We start from the raw sequence: 18,636 nt of genomic DNA, 5'->3' as shown, positions 1-18,636 counted from the left end.
TTGCTGTGAGATTTCTCTTCATAAGATATTATTTTCATTAATATATTTTTATGGAAAGTGTACTGATACATAATTTTGTTTTTCAAATTGAGCATCTATGGACTGTGTGTTAACAACCAATCTCATTTTCATTGTCTATGCCTTGTTCGTCTGCTGGCTTTGACATCCTGCCAGTATTTCTTGAGCCCGTCGATTAGTGCTTTCTTCTGCTCCTCCGGTAAAGGGTCTCTCCATCTTACAGGTTCTGTCTCCACAATAAAACCCTGATAGCTTATCACTATCCTTCTGAAACTAACCCTGTCATTGATTTCATCCTCTGCAATGTCCACCTCTCTCAGATCTTTCTCACACTCTTGGAACCATCTCCACTTAGATGTCTTTGGTTTTAGAAAATTCCAGATTTTCTTGTGAGCCAGTCATTATTCATAAGGAAGACGTGTCCATAAAACAGCAATCTTCTCTTTCTAATTGCTGTTGTTATCAGTTCCATCTTGCCGTATACTTCTTTATTGGATATCAGTCGAACCTGCCCGTCAACTAATCTGTTGCCTAAGATCTTCCATAGTACCCTGCATTCTCTTTTAAGTAGTTAACTGACTAGTCCTTTTTGATTAACGTATCCACAAAGACGCACACAAAATGCTGTCAGTTGGTACAGTTATTTATTCACATCTATTTACAAATTGAACACACACATAACCTTAATCACTGCTGTCACAAACAAAACACTCACAAACCGGGTCAGTTGGCCGTGCGGTTAGGGTCGCGTAGCTGTGAGCTTGCATCCAGGAGACAGTGGGTTCGAACCCCACTGTCGGCAGCCCTGAAGATGGTTTCCCATTTTCACACTAGGCAAATGCTGGGGTTGTACCTTAATTAAGGCCATGGCCGCTTCCTTCGCACTCCTAGGCCTTTCCTGTCCCATCATCGCCATATGACCTATCTGTGTCGGTGCGACATAAAGCAAATAGCAAAACAAAACAAAAAAAATCACTCACATTACAAACCGCCATTTTGACAATTGCCTATCACTGCACATGGAGATTGCAACCTTAAAACAGAATTGAAATAGGTGACTGCTTAAAAGCATGTCACAATACGTGGTCACAAGTATAAACTAGTAACACATAACTCTACTGAGCAATAACTCGTCGTTACCATCAAGACCGCCTCCTTGTATATGTGCCTGGCCAGGCTTCTACAAAGATACATTTTCTCATAAATTCTAGAGTGCTTAACAACATGGTTATAATGTATAGAATATTTTACCATGATCTAGTGCCATTCTGAAAGATACAGTGCATTTCACAAATCTGTAGTGGATTACAAATTATATATACAGGTAAGAATAAATTCTTACATTAATTGAACTGATATAAATGTCTATATACAGGGCATGTTTCATGACATAACCTCACAAACAATGCGATCATATCGTATGTATATATAATGTAATAATAATACAAATACTAACTGGATGTAACACTTCATAGCCATACATTACAAGTAATAATAATAATAATAATAATAATAATAATAATAATAATAATAATAATAATAATAATAATAATAATGTAGTTGTTGTTTGAGTCATCAGTCCATAGACTGGTTTGATGCAGCACTCCATGGCTCCTGTGCTAACCGTTTCATTTCTACGTAACTATTGCATCCTACATCTGCTCTAATCTGCTTGTCATATTCATATCTTGGTCTTCCCCTACCGTTCTTACCACCTACACTTCCTTCAAAAACCAACTGTACAAGTTCTGGGTGTCTTAAGATGTGTCCTATCATTCTATCTCTTCTTCTCATCAAATTTAGCCAAATCGATCTCCTCTCATCATATCGATTGAGTATCTCTTCATTCATGATTCGATCTATCCACCTCACCTTCAGCATTCTTCTGTAACACCACATTTCAAAAGCTTCTATTCTCTTTCTTTCTGAGCTGATTATCGTCCATGTTTCACATCCATACAATGCCACGCTCCACACAAAAGTCTTCAAAAACATCTTTCTAATTCCTATATCAATGTTTGAAGTGAGCAAATTTCTTTTCTTAAGAAAGCTCTTCCTTGCTTGTGCTAGTCTGCATCTAATGTCCTCCTTACTTCTGCCATAATTAGTTATTTTACTACCCAAGTAACAATATTCATCCACTTCCTTTAAGACTTCATTTCCCAATCTAATATTTCCTGCATCACCTGCCTTTGTTCGACTGCACTCCATTACTTTTGTTTTGGACTTATTTATTTTCATCTTGTACTCCTTACTCAAGACTTCGTCCATACCATTCAGCAGCTTCTCAAGATCCTCTGCAGTCTCAGATAAAATAACAATATCATCGGCAAATCTCAATGTTTTGATTTCCTCTCCTTGGATTGCGATTCCCTTTCCAAATTCCTCTTTGATTTCCTTTACTGCCTGTTCTATGTAAACATTGAAAAGGAGGGGGGACAAACTGCAGCCTTGCCTCACTCCTTTCTGGATTGCTGCTTCTTTTTCAAAGCCCTCGATTCCTATCACTGCAGACTGATTTTTATACAGATTGTAGATAATTCTTTGTTCCCAGTATCTGATCCCAGTCACCTTCAGAATCTTAAATAGCCTGGTCCAGTCAACATTATCGAATGCCTTTTCTAGATCTACGAATGCCATGTACATGGGCTTGTCCTTCTTGATTCGATCCTCTTAAGATCAGACGTAAAGTCAGGATTGCTTCACGTGTTCCTACATTTCTTCTGAAGCCAAATTGATCTTCTCCCAACTCAGCTTCAACTTGTTTTTCCATTCTTCTGCAAATAATACGTGTTAAAATTTTGCAGGCAATAATAATAATAATAATAATAATAATAATAATAATAATAATAATAATAATAATAATAATAATAATAATAATAATAATAATAATAATAATAATGCGAGCTCGACACTTGCATTATTTACCCATGGGTGAGAGAATATTGTTTTCAAGTTATATCTGTTTATAACATTTGCGTTTAGATTCATGCACAGGCTCTATTACCGGGAAGGAGCGATCTGACCTATTCTTTTTTTAACAACCAAGCATTATGGAAAATCATCAGATAGAAGACACTACCCCAGGTGGTAACAGTTCACAGGAATCAACCACTCCTAGGAGCGCAAACAGGCCTTCAGATTCTGGGGAGTCTGCACCTAGATGCTTGGGAAAGGTTTCTAAGACTGGACACAGGAAATTCAAGACGAAACAGAAATACTACTTTGGAACACTGATATGTAATATCTTGTATTCATTTCAGAGAAAAGATACTGAAGAATTGGCTGGATAGTGATGGTATGCTCAAAAGGAATGAAGTGTTGCAATGGATGCAGAGTGTGATGGACAGAGCCCTCTGTAAAAAACCAATAGAGAATGTCAAGGTAAGCTTAAATTACTGTACTTATCCACGTGACAGTCACATTTTCCCCCAAATTTTATAACAAATATCTAGGGCTGTCTTTTATGTGAAGAAAAACTTGTAATGGAAAAATATTGACATATTAAAACATGCATTATCTCAAATGTGAAATAAATCTTTACCTTTAGTTGCAATATAACATGCTAGTAGCGGGACAAAAAGCCAGTAGCGATTGCAATAGAAGTATTGGTGGTCTTGCTGAAAATGCGGCTGATCGCTCGATAATTTGCATTAGCTGTTTAACTTTGTAACAAAACACATAAACCATACAAGTATTGTAAAGCAACATCAGATATAGAGAAATAGGAACTTGAAAAAAGACACATAATAGGACGAACACAGTAACAGGTGAGTGTGGGAAGAAGATGCAATAGAAAGAGGAGGCAAGCAAAAACATGAAAACACAAAAGGATAAACACAGTCTCCACATCTTTATTCACAGCTGTCTTGAAACAGACAGGCTCTCTCCTCTTCAATCCCAGTTTTTCTACATCCACTCTTTCTCAGACACTGGTGACCTCATTCCGTTTTCATGTTCCTATCTGTCTTTATATGACTTGATTTGACTCTTGTGTTGTTCCTTTCCATTACTTACACTGAGTGGGCAAAAGTCACGGGAAGGGGTGTCCCATCAGAAAATATGCCATGTATGACTCCTCAGTGTTGCAGCTAGCTGTGGCGTAGCTGAGCAGTCTGTCACAGACATCGGTGTCATGAAGATGGCAACACGTCGTGAGTTAACCGACTTTGAACATGGGATGATCATCAGCGCACAGTGCATGGATTATAACATTGTGGAGATCACATGTAAATTTGGGTTTTCGAGGTCAACAGTATCCAGGATGGATCTTCAATATCGCAGAGGGAATATTACCATCTGCATAAACCGCCGCACGGGAAGGCCACAGCTCTTTAAAGAACAGACATCACGTCGCCTCCGCAGAACCATACTGAGTCCTCGACAGGCTACTGTGAGTCAGATCACCGCCCAGTTGAATGTTGGGAGTCAGGAACCCATTTCTACCAGGGCTGTAAGGAGGCAACTGCACCACATAGTCTTCACCAGCCAACGTCCAACTCGTGTCCCTTTGCTGACACCTCGACCAGAACTTGATTGCAAGTAATCAGCTTCATTTTCCGTATCAAAATCTAGATTACTAGACTATACTAAGTAGATTACTATACTAGATGTAAAGCAGCATCAAACGTTCCCCCTCCAGGGTCACAGTAGAATTGGAGTCTAACAACAGCAAGAAATTGAGACGAAGCTCCCTTCCCAAAAATTGACCAGCAATCAGCTTCAAAGTTCCGCATTAGACTCAATTCAGGGCACTTTAAGCAACCTCATAATAAATAACAGCTTACCTGGAAGGAGTGAAATACATTCAACAACAATTTGAACAGTGTCATGAATTCAATCATTTTAAAACCTTTTAACTGGAAGACAAACAGACATTTTTAATGTAACAAAGTGAAACTTTTAACAACTATTCCAATGAATAGATATAGTTTTTCAGCTGACCAACTATGTAATCATCCAATCTCATTTCATTAACCCACTAACCTCCACATTGTTTTAACATCATTTTAATTTAATTTGTATTCTAGTAGTCTTTAAGAGAATCAATGTACTTGCAAATAACATGTTCAAAAACTTAGCAATTCACCTAAGCTTAACAGCTGAAGATGTTCCCAAGTGAGAACGAAACATGTACTGTTTACAAATAAAAATTTGCTAAAAAGGCAAATAAAAAGTATCAAAAAGGTGAAAGATTTTCAATTATTGAAGCTCTCTGTGACAGAACTTGATGACGTGCATGGGCCTGCGAACATCGGCAATGAACCACGGAATAGTGCCAGGATGTGGTATAGTCCGATGAATCCCGGTTCCAGTTGTATCGAGCTGATGGGCGCGTGAGAGTGTGGCGTATGCCCCATGAAGCTATGGATCCTGTGTGCGAACAAGGTTGTGTCCAGGCGGGAAGCGGCTCAGTTCTGGTCTGGGCAGTGTTCTCATGATCACAATTAGCCACCACTGTCCGGCTGCAGGGAGCGCTGACAGGTGCACATTATGTGGACATTTTTTTAAGACCGTCTGCATCTCTTTCTGGCCCTAGAATACCTTGATAGAGATGCCATTGTTTCAACATGACAATGCACTATGTTACCACTCTGTGGTGGCACACAGGTGGTTGGAGGAGCACTCCAGTCAAGTCACGACCATGGATTGGCTCTCCAGATCACTCGGTCTTAATCCAATCGAGCATTTATGGGATGCTGTCAATGCTGGTATACGCTTCATGAACCCCGCAGCAACTACTCAAGACCAATAAATTGTGGGTAACAGTGCAAGAAGCATGGGTCCAGATCCCTCTAGAACAATTCCAACACTTGTAGAATTGATGCCTCACCGTAATGCTGCCATTTTGAGGGCTAATGGAGGAGAAAGTCATTATTAACATCATATTCAGTGTCTTTCGATGACTTTTGGCCACTCATTGCATATTGACCCATCGAGTTCCCTTCTTTCTTTTGTGTTTTCCCTATGTTTCTACTCACATATCACCTGTATTAATATGGATAGGCTTTTGCGCTGGGGTTCCATCTGGAATTGGTGTCATCAGTTTAGCATAGACAATTTTGCATTGACAGAAAACTGACACCGTGGTAACCAGGCAAGCAGTTAATGCAAGTGTGTAATGGACTAGTGTAATTCGGAAACAATTCTCTAAACCCATGAGTAAATAGTGAAAATATCGAGCTTGATTAGTAAGTATTATCATTAGGGCTCAGATTCATATGCACTAAAAACTATAAAAATATGTTGAAAATATGCATGAAAACATGCACCAAAAAATAAAACAAAATACACTTACCAAACGCATTATTTAATTTCAACTCAGTGTTAAATTGATAAACATGTTTCATTCCTTGCAAATGATGCATTGCTGTAGGTTATCTACAGTTTTTCCAATGTTTTCAGGGATCAATGACTTTCTGTTGTTGGACAGAATTAATTTATACACTGAAAATGATTGTTCTACATCGATGGACGTTACTGGGCAATACTTGAACACTGGCAACGACTGCTCTGAATATTCTTCTGGCAAAGACTGCCTGATTCCACTTATGTAGTTGCTTATGGATTGAATCTTCTTCAGTCCTGGGTTTGAGTCCAACACTGCACTGAGTTTCTTTTTAACCTTTTCTACAGTTTCACCACGTACACCATTCAAAGAACTAACGGGTGTTTTGAATTAACTAAAGGGATTCATGTAGGGGTGCACCGCGAGTTTCTAGGCTCTTAATCGCCTTCGAAAGTGACGAATCGTGCACATGGACAAAACTGATATATTTATATACAGTTTCAGATTCAAATGCACACTTTGCTTCACGATCACACATAGTATGACTACCTATTATCAATACTTTTAACTACACCTTTCACTTGATTCAAGTTCTCCTGCTAGAACGATATTGCGGATAACCAAGTTCCCCATCTTATTAGAACAGAGAAACCTGAGGCAGATGAGTTTTGTACAACTGTACATGACCTGGTGCTTTTAGGAAGAGATTTTTTCCCACTTGAAAATACTTTGTTGATGGATGGAAAGAGAGTACGTATCTTTTCCGCAATACAATGCTCTCCATGGGCCAAACATGTGACATCAAAGCGATTTGGAAAAAAATACTCGAAGAGACTGACCAGCTTTCATCATATACGAAGCTGCATCTATGACTAAAAGGCACACTTTGCAACAATCACTCTCCGATTCACTAGGCCACAGAAGTCGTAGGGAATCGTTAAGAAATCTTGCAACTGTAGCGTGGTTGGATTTTTCTAGCACTTTGCACGAATGTAAACGAGGTTTGCCAGATTCTTCTGGACATAATTTCCCCACTATGAAGTTTGCAATGTATCGACCACAAGAATTGGTTGTTTCATCTACCAATATCCAGACACAGTTCTCTCCTATATCAGATCGTATCAAATCCATGACAGAAGCGTGCATTGAAAGTAAATAGTTCTTCCTAAGGGTCGAATCATCTGGCATCCTTTGATTAGCACAATACTTTTCAAGAAACGAACGTAGATGTGGATTATTCTGCCTTCATACAAAAGTTTTACAAATATCAGCGGAAAATGTACTAACTTCATGCTGTGCTTCCACGTCGGTTAAAAGTAGCATTGTGTATTCTTACTCTGTTCTTTTGACCTGAGATGTCAAGTTGTTTTTGAATGCTGTTGAGTTTTGACATTTTTTTTTAAATCGAATTTTACACTCTTGTCGCACACTTGGCAGTACACTACATCACCCTCACTTGTATAGTCACTACTGCCTGATATCCACAGTTTAATTAAAACAGACCTAGAGCTCTTATCTTTAGGCATTTTTACATTTTAATTTTGTAAAAACACTGCAATCGACAAAGAGCAAGTTAACAGATGAACGCACTTGCTTAAGCAAACCTTGGGAGGCTACTGTGAGGAGGAAGGAATGTCAGAAAGAAGGAAATAGCTGTTGTGAAAAGCATCATTACCCATATACCTGCCTGTATTATGACATTGAAAGCATTTTCCTTCATCAGGGAAGGCTTCTCGTGAGTTCTTCCTAAGGGTCGATTCATCTGGTATCCTTTGATTAGCACAATACTTTTCAAGAAATGAACGTAGATGTGGATTATTCAACCTTCATACAAAAGTTTTACAAATATCAGCGGAAAATGTACTAACTTCATGCTGTGTTTCCACGTCGGTTAAAAATAGCGTTGCGTATTCTTACTCTGTTCTTTTGACCTGAGATGTAAAGTTGTGTTTGAATGCTGTTCAGTTTTGACATTTTTCTATCAAATTTTACACTCTTGTCGCACACTATATCACCCTCACTTGCATAGTCGCTATTGCCTAATATCTACAGTTAAATTAAACCAGACCTAGAGCTCTTATCTTTAGGCATTTTTACATTTTACTTTTGTAAAAATACTGTAATCGACGAAGAGCAAGTTAACAGATGAACGCACTTGCTTAAGCAAACCTTGGGAGGCTACTGTGAGGAGGAAGGAATGTCAGAAAGAAGGAAATAGCTGTTGTGAAAAGGATCATTACCCATATACCTGCTTGTATTACGACACTGAAAGCATTTTCCTTCATCAGGGAAGGCTTCTTGTGTTGCCAAGGGATGTACAACATATAGAGTTCATTAAATTTCCATTTCGTTCAGAAATCTTAGATAATCGATCACACATAAGAGAAAAATATATCTGTATATGTACTAATGTTCAAATTATGCATTTAAATATGTGCATATGCATTTTAAATAATCCGGGCCCTAGTCTATTTAACTGGCTGAAGGAGTGAAAGTCGAATGCATATGATAACAGTCTTCCTTAAGTAGTTGTGGGAGCAAGGAAAAAGTATTTGGTTGTCTATAGATGTATTTATCTTGTTTGAAGGAGTGAAAGTCGAAGGTTTATCAATGCTGATAGACTATAGGCAGCTGAACAGCCACTTAAGAGGACTGTTGTCTTTTCACAACATACGAAATTGGCATCTGTAACAGTCTATCAGCTTTGTTTTTTTTATCCTCTAACAGGAGTGTTCAAGGAGGCACATTTCTGTTTCATTATAAAGAATGAGCTGTTTATTGCTCTACCCCCAACAAGTTTTTCAACGCTCCGGAAAGTATAATCGTGTGAACTTTTGACATGCAGCTTGATACTGCAATTTTAGCCAAGGACATTCTAATAATTTGTATGTTTGGGCAGACACCTACAATGATATCCTCTTTTTATGACTTGTAAGAGCAATCAAGATCCTGATTTTTCACCATACAGGTTTGAGTTTGAGGCTGATGATGCCCTTAATATGGGCGAAACATGTCCCTTAACATTTTATAATAATACACTGACTGACAGAGCAAATGCAACACCAAGAAGGAGTGGTCAGAACTTTATGCCAATTGCAGGGTAGACTGACGTCACTGAGGTATGCTCATGATGTGAAATGTGCCGCTGTGCTGCGCACGTAGCGAACGATAAATGGGACACGGCGTTGGCGAATGGCCCACTTTGTACCGTGATTTCTCAGCCGACAGTCATTGTAGAACGTGTTGTCGTGTGCCACAGGACACGTGTATAGCTAAGAATGCCAGGCCGCCGTCAACGGAGGCATTTCCAGCAGACAGACGACTTTACGAGGGGTATGGTGATCGGGCTGAGAAGGGCAGGTTGGTCGCTTCGTCAAATCGCAGCCGATACCCATAGGGATGTGTCCACGGTGCAGCGCCTGTGGCGAAGATGGTTGGCGCAGGGACATGTGGCACGTGCGAGGGGTCCAGGCGCAGCCCGAGTGACGTCAGCACGCGAGGATCGGCGCATCCGCCGCCAAGCGGTGGCAGTCCCGCACGCCACGTCAACCGCCATTCTTCCATTCTTCAGCATGTGCAAGACACCCTGGCTGTACCAATATCGACCAGAACAATTTCCCGTCGATTGGTTGAAGGAGGCCTGCACTCCCGGCGTCCGCTCAGAAGACTACCATTGACTCCACAGCATAGACGTGCATGCCTGGCATGGTGCCAGGCTAGAGCGACTTGGATGAGGGAATGGCGGAACGTCGTGTTCTCCGATGAGTCACGCTTCTGTTCTGTCAGTGATAGTCACCGCAGACGAGTGTGGCGTCAGCGTGGAGAAAGGTCAAATCCGGCAGTAACTGTGGAGCGCCCTACCGCTAGACAACGCGGCATCATGGTTTGGGGCGCTATTGCGTATGATTCCACGTCACCTCTAGTGCGTATTCAAGGCACGTTAAATGCCCACCGCTACGTGCAGCATGTGCTGCGGCCGGTGGCACTCCCGTACCTTCAGGGGCTGCCCAATGCTCTGTTTCAGCAGGATAATGCCCGCCCACACACTGCTCGCATCTCCCAACAGGCTCTACGAGGTGTACAGATGCTTCTGTGGCCAGCGTACTCTCCGGATCTCTCACCAATCGAACACGTGTGGGATCTCATTGGACGCCGTTTGCAAACTCTGCCCCAGCCTCGTATGGACGACCAACTGTGGCAAATGGTTGACAGAGAATGGAGAACCATCCCTCAGGACACCATCCGCACTCTTATTGACTCTGTACCTCGACGTGTTTCTGCGTGCATCGCCGCTCGCGGTGGTCCTACATCCTACTGAGTCGATGCTGTGCGCATTGTGTAACCTGCATATCGGTTTGAAATAAACATCAATTATTCATTCGTGCCGTCTCTGTTTTTTCCCCAACTTTCATCCCTTTCGAACCACTCCTTCTTGGTGTTGCATTTGCTCTGTCAGTCAGTGTATTTAATTTCTATAAAGATCTCTTTGTATTGAATAGGTGGATATAAAAAAATAATAACACTTGTAACATACTTTGTATTTACGTACATTTGAATGCGGACCTAACATGAGAATTATAATGTTTAAGTGGGTATGTTCCGAGCTGGCAGTGGAGAGATGGCATGGATTGACATTTGTAGACGAATAAGTTTGAGTGGCATCTTTAAAAGTAGGAAAGATCACAATATGAAGATAAACTTGGAATTCAAGAGGACAAAGTGAGGCAAATATTCATTTATAGGAAGGGGAGTTAGAGATTGGAATAACTTACCAAGGGAGATGTTCAATAAATTTCCAATTTCTTTGAGATCATTTAAGAAAAGACTAGGAAAACAACAGATAGAGAATCTGCCTCCTGGGCGACTGCCCTAAATGTAGATCAGTATTGATTGATGATTGATGAAGAACATGTAATTAATATGTACTGTAAATATGATGTATAAATCCGATGTAATGTTGTGCAACACAGGGTGAGAGTCTAGAACAACGCGCCTTTGTCACTCAAGTTATACAGAATGTTCTATTCATTTGTATATAGGTTATTGGAGACTCAAGAAGATACGAGAAATCATGTTGTGTCATACTTTTCTGGAAGCCTGGCCAGGCAAGGTATATAAAAGGGCTATCTTGGGTTGTTAGTGAAAGTCGTTAATCGAACTAAGTATGTGAACTCATGTTGTGGTAATTACGTTGAAGTGGTTATGTTGTGTTGGTGCCAAGTGTTCTGTTCTGTAGTTAGTTCACATGCTCATGTGGCAGTCGAGTTCAATATGGTGGTTCATTAATGTTTGTGTATAATGTGTATATAATTTGTAAATAAAACAGTGTGCACAATTGACAGCATCTCGTGTGTGCATCTTTGTGAATACGATACAGTGTTCATCATCTATCTATACTTTCATCAACATCTTCTTCTTCTTCATCTCATTATTACCTTGTGCCAGAACTCGGGCTTCTATATACAGTATGTACAAATGGCGCCGTGTTTTATATAGATGAATTTCCACTGCTTTGACTGGTGTTTCATCTGGGTTGCAGCAAAGCTTCTTACACATGATAACATCACTGGATCTTAGGTAATAAATTTCATATTAATCTGTATTGAAGATCAATATAGTGTAAAACAAAAGCTAAAGATTTCCACCTATTCAATACTGTTTGTTGTAACTGTTACCGTATTTTTGTGGTAGGTAGAGGTGAAAGAAGGTGCGGGGGTGAACGGGTCTCAAACTACGAAATTAAAGTTAATGTAAAATTTAACAAGGTTATATTCTCTTTTTAAAATCAAGAAATAACAAGCATGGAAGGTACAGAGTAGCAAGGCAACAAAAGAGCAACAACAGTATTTACAGGCTTTGGGCTTCGAGCCCCGAACTCACAATTCTTGAGCAGTTAGCCCAAGCTTACATGTACATAAGGTTTAACAAAGGGGCAGAAAACCCCAATCATGCCCAGGAGCACTTGCTCCAAATTACACAGTAAGACCTCCTAGAGGCGCGCAGAAACAAATTTCAAAAGAGCGACCCGCTCTCAAAGTTTTAAGCCTATCAAAAGGCCACACCTAACTCGACCTTCAAGCTGTCCTCTAAGGACGTAAACACAGGGGTAAAATACCCAACCTACTGAGGCCTATTAAGCGAGAAAAGGATAATTACATGGCCTCTAAAATACCAATGTGAGAGGAGGCGAACTGCACTCCTAATACGTTTGTTTTTAAAACCTAATCTGGCTCTAGGCCACAAATGCAAGGGCTAATCCCATACTAACGAGGTGACTTTAGAAAAGAACAATTTACATTACATTAAGGAAGAATCGGTTGTGAGAAATAAGTTCACCTCAAAACAATATGAGTGGGAACTCGAGAGGGTTAAGCACTCTCTATCCCAATATGTAGCATACAAGAGAATAGATACTAAGAGTCTTTACATTTTAGGGAAAAGTTACATGGTGGGAAAAGCTTCGGACCCGCCCCGAGAGTTAAACTGCTGAGCTAGCAAGAAAAGAAGTTATTATACGGCCATTACCTGGTTGTTGAACTGCTGTCCGAAGAAAGAGGCGCTTCCCGCCCCCTGCTATGTACTTTACACACTGAAAGATGGTACAGAAGTGGCGCAGAGACCCTAAAATCAGCAGTTTATATACTCTCGCGGAAAGTTCGAGGCGTTTCAGGAAAGAAACACCCGCCCACAATCATTTATTGGTTAGGGTTAAGCAGCATATCCAATTTGAAGAAGAAACACCTGATTGGTCATAAATTAATTAAAGAAATTCGGGATTGGCTAAATTCAAAACAAGGGGAAAGAAAGGGGTATACAGCCAACTTAAACAATACCAGAAAGAAATTTAACAAGAAACAAACTTTTGAAATAAAAATTTCTCCAAAAAACAGTTCTTTCACCTTGCACTAGGGTGCACTATAGTAGTTCTTCAGTAGTGTCCTCTAGAAGAGAAAGTTCACACTTCTTACTACAAGCAAAACAAAAATACGTCGAAAACGACCCAGTTCAGAAACTTCAAAATTTCCAAGTAGTGACATCTTCTGGGTAACTAGAAAATTAATACATTAGATAAAGTTCGGACTTCGTCCAGCAGAGGATTTTCAACTGGCGCAAAGTTTGAATTAGCGGCGTGGAGGTGTACCGCCCGGTACAGTAACCTTAGAAAAGTTAAATATATTTGTTGAAAGAAGAAACTAAGAAAGGGGTACACCTTGTGCTGGATGGGTAACAGTAAAGAGAAAAGAAATGGAGTGGGATTTGTAGTGAATCAGAATGTCAAACCAATAGCTGAAGTTGAGTATGTAAATGAAGGAATTATAATAATGCATATGCAGTACATGTAAACAAGGAACTACTGAAGATAATACAGGTGTATGCTCCACAGACCAGATGTAGCATGGAAGAAAAAGAAAGAGAAAGAAAGAAAAGAAAGAAAGAAAGAAAGAAAGAAAGAAAGAAAGAAAGAAAGAAAGAAAGAAAGAAAGAAAGAAACAAAAAGAAGAGTTCCTCAATGAACTGCAAACACATATTGTTGGAGATGAGATCATGATAATAGGAGATCTGAATGCTTATGTGGTAACTGATAGAATGGGATGTGAGAATGTTCTGGGCCCACATGGGTATGGCGATAGAAATGAAGATAGAGAGAACCTGTTGGACTTTTGTATCAGAAATAACCTGATAAGAAAGAACACATGGTTTATGAAGAGGAATAGCCATAAGATCAGCCGATATAGTTGGGATGGACAGTATGGAATACTCATCGATTTTATAATAACAGACGGAGACGGGGAAAGATACGTTATGAATACGAAGATAATCCTTAATGAAAGTATGGAAGGTGATCATAGATTATTGAATGTGGAATTAACAGAAGTAAAAATCCCTAAAAATGTATTGAAGAAGAAACCAAAGATCAGATTTGGGAATTGGAGGAGGAGAATAAAAGAATGGCATTCCAAGATTGTATAAAAAGGAAGTTGCCTAACACGGAAATACGAAGTGGAGAAGAAGAGTGGGACAATTTAAGGTAAACATTTGTGGAAGCAGCAATTGAGGTATGCAGGAAAACAAAAGCGAAGGTTAAGGGAAAGGAGACACGGTGGTGGACAGACAAAATAAAAACAGAAATAAAAGAAAGGAACAAGGTGAAGAAAAAAATGGATAAGGAAAAGTAAATAGGGTATCAAGGAAGAAAAGAAGAAATGTTGGGGAGAGTTTACCAACAAAATTGAGCAAGGTAGTTGAGGAAATCATAAACTATTATACAGAGTAATAAAATTGAAAACAATAAATAAAGAAATAATCAAGGCGTTAGAGAGGGAAGATGGATCCATAGTAACATGACAAAAAGGGTCTTCAGAAGGTGATGGCAAAGAATTTTGAAAAATTTTATAATGAGGATGACTGCTCGGAGGAAGAAGAGATTAGAAAATGGAAATAATAGATGGAGAAAAAGAAGAGAATCTGATAACATGGTTGGAACTTGAAAGGGCAGTGAAAGCAATGACCAAAGGTAAAGCAAGTGGAAAAGACAAATTCAATGCTGATATGATAAAGGCAGCAGGAAGCATTGGACTACATTGGCTATACAGAGCCCTCAATGCCGTATGGAACGATGAAAGGATACCTGAAGATAGGCAACAAGGAAGCATTTTACCACTGTTCAAAAAAGGAAATAGGAAGAAGTGTGAAAATTATAGAGGTATAACTCTATTATGTCATGGGCTAAAAATAATGGGGAAAGTCACAGATAAAAGACTGAGGGTTATAATAGAAACACAGTTAGAGGAAGAACAATATGGCTTTATATCGAACAAATCAACAATAGACTTTATATTAACAGTGTGAACGATAATGGAAAAACATCTGGAAAGGAACAAGGAAATCATATTCATATTTTTGGATTTGGAAAAAACTTATGATACAGTTAAGAGAAAACATGTATGGGAATGCCTACTGAAAAGGAATGTACCAAAATCATTAATTAACAAGGTAAATTTTGTATCATGAGAGTAAAAGCAGTGTACAAGTGGGGAGTGGTAACTGAAACATTTTATGCAAAAAAAAGGTCTCAAGCAAGGAAGTGCACTGTCACCATTATTGTTTATTATATTGATGGATGAAATCATAAAACATGTAAAACAGAGTATCAGAGTAATGATGAAGTGAATGCTTTGGTATTTGCAAATGATGTGGTGATATGGGGAAAGGGAGAAAAGGAAGTACAAAGGAGACTGGACATTTGGAATGAAAATCTGAAAGAGTTTAGAATGGTAATTAGTAAAAAGAAAACTGCAGTCATGCACTGTGAAAAAGAGGAAAAGAGAAGCCAAGTGAACATAGACGGAGAATGGTTAAAAAAGTAGAACAGTTTACATATCTGGGTAGCATTATTAATGGAAGTAATGAAATCAATCCTGAAATTAATAACAGACTAAGTAAAGGTACAACATTTTATCAATATAGCCTAGGCGACCAACAAGCGTGGACGTGTTGAGTGGAGGGTCCCGGTAGAGGGAGAGGGGAGCGCAGGAGTGGAGTGCAGGAAAGAAGTGAAGAGTTTATAGAAGATGATTGGAGTGGAGCAATAAAGGGCAATCATAGGAAGATGGCAGGGAAGAAAGAAGTAGTGAAACTGGGAGGGTATAGAATGGAAATGGGAATGAAGGGAGAGATGATGCTGACAGTGGCGGTGATTATAGTAATGCTATGGATCGGGGGAGTTGAACTGAACCCTGGTCCGACTGCCAGTGGAAGCATGAGTTGGAAGACATCAAAGTAATCAGGAGGGTAGTAAAAGACGTGGTTGAAGAAGTCTGCCCATTCGAGCAACTCAAAATATGATACAAGAGCAAACGAGGGAGTTTGACAAAATGAAGAAATGGTTCCGAGAAAAGGCAGATGACACAACATCCCAAGTGAGGAACAATGCCAAAGAAGTTGCATCATTAAGGGAGAAAATGGGACAGTTAGAAGAGGAAGCACTGAAACTTAAAGCAGAGGTGGAAACCAGTATTCAAAATCGCAGAAAGAAATGTCTATTTATATATGGTGTGTCTGAGAAGAAGAAAAGTGCTTACAATTTACAAGTGGTGGACTTATATCAGGGGAAAATGAAAATTAATTTTAGCGAAGTTCACCTATACAATGTGGAGAGAATAGGGAAAGTTAAAGGCAACAGGCCTATTGAAGTTCAACTGTTTTCCACATTCATGACCAATATTGTGATTGGAAATGCGGGTAACATTCAGAGGGATAAAATATTGATCAAGAGAGATATGGGATTGAGAGCATTTATCAAGGGACAGGAACTAGTAGTGACAAACGGCAGCTGGAGGAGAATTCGGCCTGTGATTAAATTGTTGGACCTAGAAGAGAAGATGAAACAAGAGGAAGTAATGGAGAGGAGTATGGTGATTAGAGTGGAAGAAAGACAAGTTATAGACAGCAATGTTGGAGAAGATGGGGAAGGTGATGAGGAAAATTCCAAGGGAAACGGTAAGATGATTGAAGAAAGGCAGGGAGATGTGCAAAGTGAAAGTGTGATCATAAACAGTGATAAGGAAAGAGTAGTGGATAATGGGGCGAGAATAGGAAGGTCTAGGTATACAGCTATGGACACAGCCAAAGAAGAGGAAAGTCAGAGAAGTGAATGCAGTGAAGAAATGGAGGCACAGAGGGAAAAGGAATGGTCAGAGGCAACCAGGAAGAGAATAGAGCTATTTATGACCAGAGGGAGGAGCAAGAGTACCCCCTCCCACCATTCCTATCCTATCTCTACGATACACACTCCAGTGCCGTGAGAAAATTTCTGCATCCATTATATAATTTCTCAGCCATGATTCAAATCCTATTACAATATCTGGTAAATACACTGACTGACAGAGCAAATGCAACACCAAGAAGGAGTGGTTCGAAAGGGATGAAAGTTGGGGAAAAAACAGAGACGGCACGGACGAATAATTGATGTTTATTTCAAACCGATATGCAGGTTACACAATGCGCACGGCATCGACTCAGTAGGATGTAGGACCACCGCGAGCGGCGATGCACGCAGAAACACGTCGAGGTACAGAGTAAATAAGAGTGCGGATGGTGTCCTGAGGGATAGTTCTCCATTCTCTGTCAAACATTTGCCACAGTTGGTCGTCCGTACGAGGCTGGGGCAGAGTTTGCAAACGGCGTCCAATGAGATCCCACACGTGTTCGACTGGTGAGAGATCTGGAGAGTACGCTGGCCACGGAAGCATCTGTACACCTCGCAGAGCCTGTTGGGAGATGCGAGCAGTGTGTGGGCAGGCATTATCCTGCTGAAACAGAGCATTGGGCAGCCCCTGAAGGTACGGGAGTACCACCGGCCGCAGCACATGCTGCACGTAGCGATGGGCATTTAACGTGCCTTGAATACGCACTAGAGGTGACGTGGAATCATACGCAATAGCGCCCCAAACCATGATGACGCGTTGTCTAGCGGTAGGGCGCTCCACAGTTACTGCCGGATTTGACCTTTCTCCACGCCGACGCCACACTCGTCTGCGGTGACTATCACTGACAGAACAGAAGCGTGACTCATCGGAGAACATGACGTTCCGCCATTCCCTCATCCAAGTCGCTCTAGCCCGGCACCATGCCAGGCGTGCACGTCTATGCTGTGGAGTCAATGGTAGTCTTCTGAGCGGACGCCGGGAGCGCAGGCCTCCTTCAACCAATCGACGGGAAATTGTTCTGGTCGATATTGGAACAGCCAGGGTGTCTTGCACATGCTGAAGAATGGAAGAATGGCGGTTGACGTGGCGTGCGGGGCTGCCACCGCTTGGCGGCGGATGCACCGATCCTCGCGTGCTGACGTCACTCGGGCTGCGCCTGGACCCCTCGCACGTGCCACATGTCCCTGCGCCAACCATCTTCGCCACAGGCGCTGCACCGTGGACACATCCCTATGGGTATCGGCTGCGATTTGACGAAGCGACCAACCTGCCCTTCTCAGCCCGATCACCATGCCCCTCATAAAGTCGTCTGTCTGCTGGAAATGCCTCCGTTGACGGCGGCCTGGCATTCTTAGCTATACACGTGTCCTGTGGCACACGACAACACGTTCTACAATGACTGTCGGCTGAGAAATCACGGTACGAAGTGGGCCATTCGCCAACGCCGTGTCCCATTTATCGTTCGCTACGTGCGCAGCACAGCGGCGCATTTCACATCATGAGCATACCTCAGTGACGTCAGTCTACCCTGCAATTGGCATAAAGTTCTGACCACTCCTTCTTGGTGTTGCATTTGCTCTGTCAGTCAGTGTATATATCTATTAAATTACTTAATTCTAT

The 18,636-nt window shown here is 40.8% G+C and overlaps 1 protein-coding gene across 4 annotated transcripts in view; it reads left to right on the top strand.

Annotated features, from left to right (window-relative positions):
* The window catches only part of LOC136878707 (cyclic GMP-AMP synthase-like receptor), a 119,163-nt gene that overhangs the window by 55,693 nt on the left and 44,834 nt on the right, over nucleotides 1-18,636 (top strand). For all 4 annotated transcript variants that reach the window (XM_068228910.1, XM_068228911.1, XM_068228912.1 and 1 more), the window contains one exon: nucleotides 3,282-3,402. In XM_068228910.1, coding sequence (XP_068085011.1) covers nucleotides 3,282-3,402 — 121 coding nt within the window. The remainder of the gene's footprint in view (nucleotides 1-3,281; nucleotides 3,403-18,636) is intronic.

The sequence above is a fragment of the Anabrus simplex genome, chromosome 8 (assembly GCF_040414725.1).
Source record: "Anabrus simplex isolate iqAnaSimp1 chromosome 8, ASM4041472v1, whole genome shotgun sequence".
NCBI classification, from domain to species: domain Eukaryota; kingdom Metazoa; phylum Arthropoda; class Insecta; order Orthoptera; family Tettigoniidae; genus Anabrus; species Anabrus simplex.
Note: the sequence above shows the minus strand (reverse complement) of the source record. Positions and strands in the feature narration are given on the sequence as shown.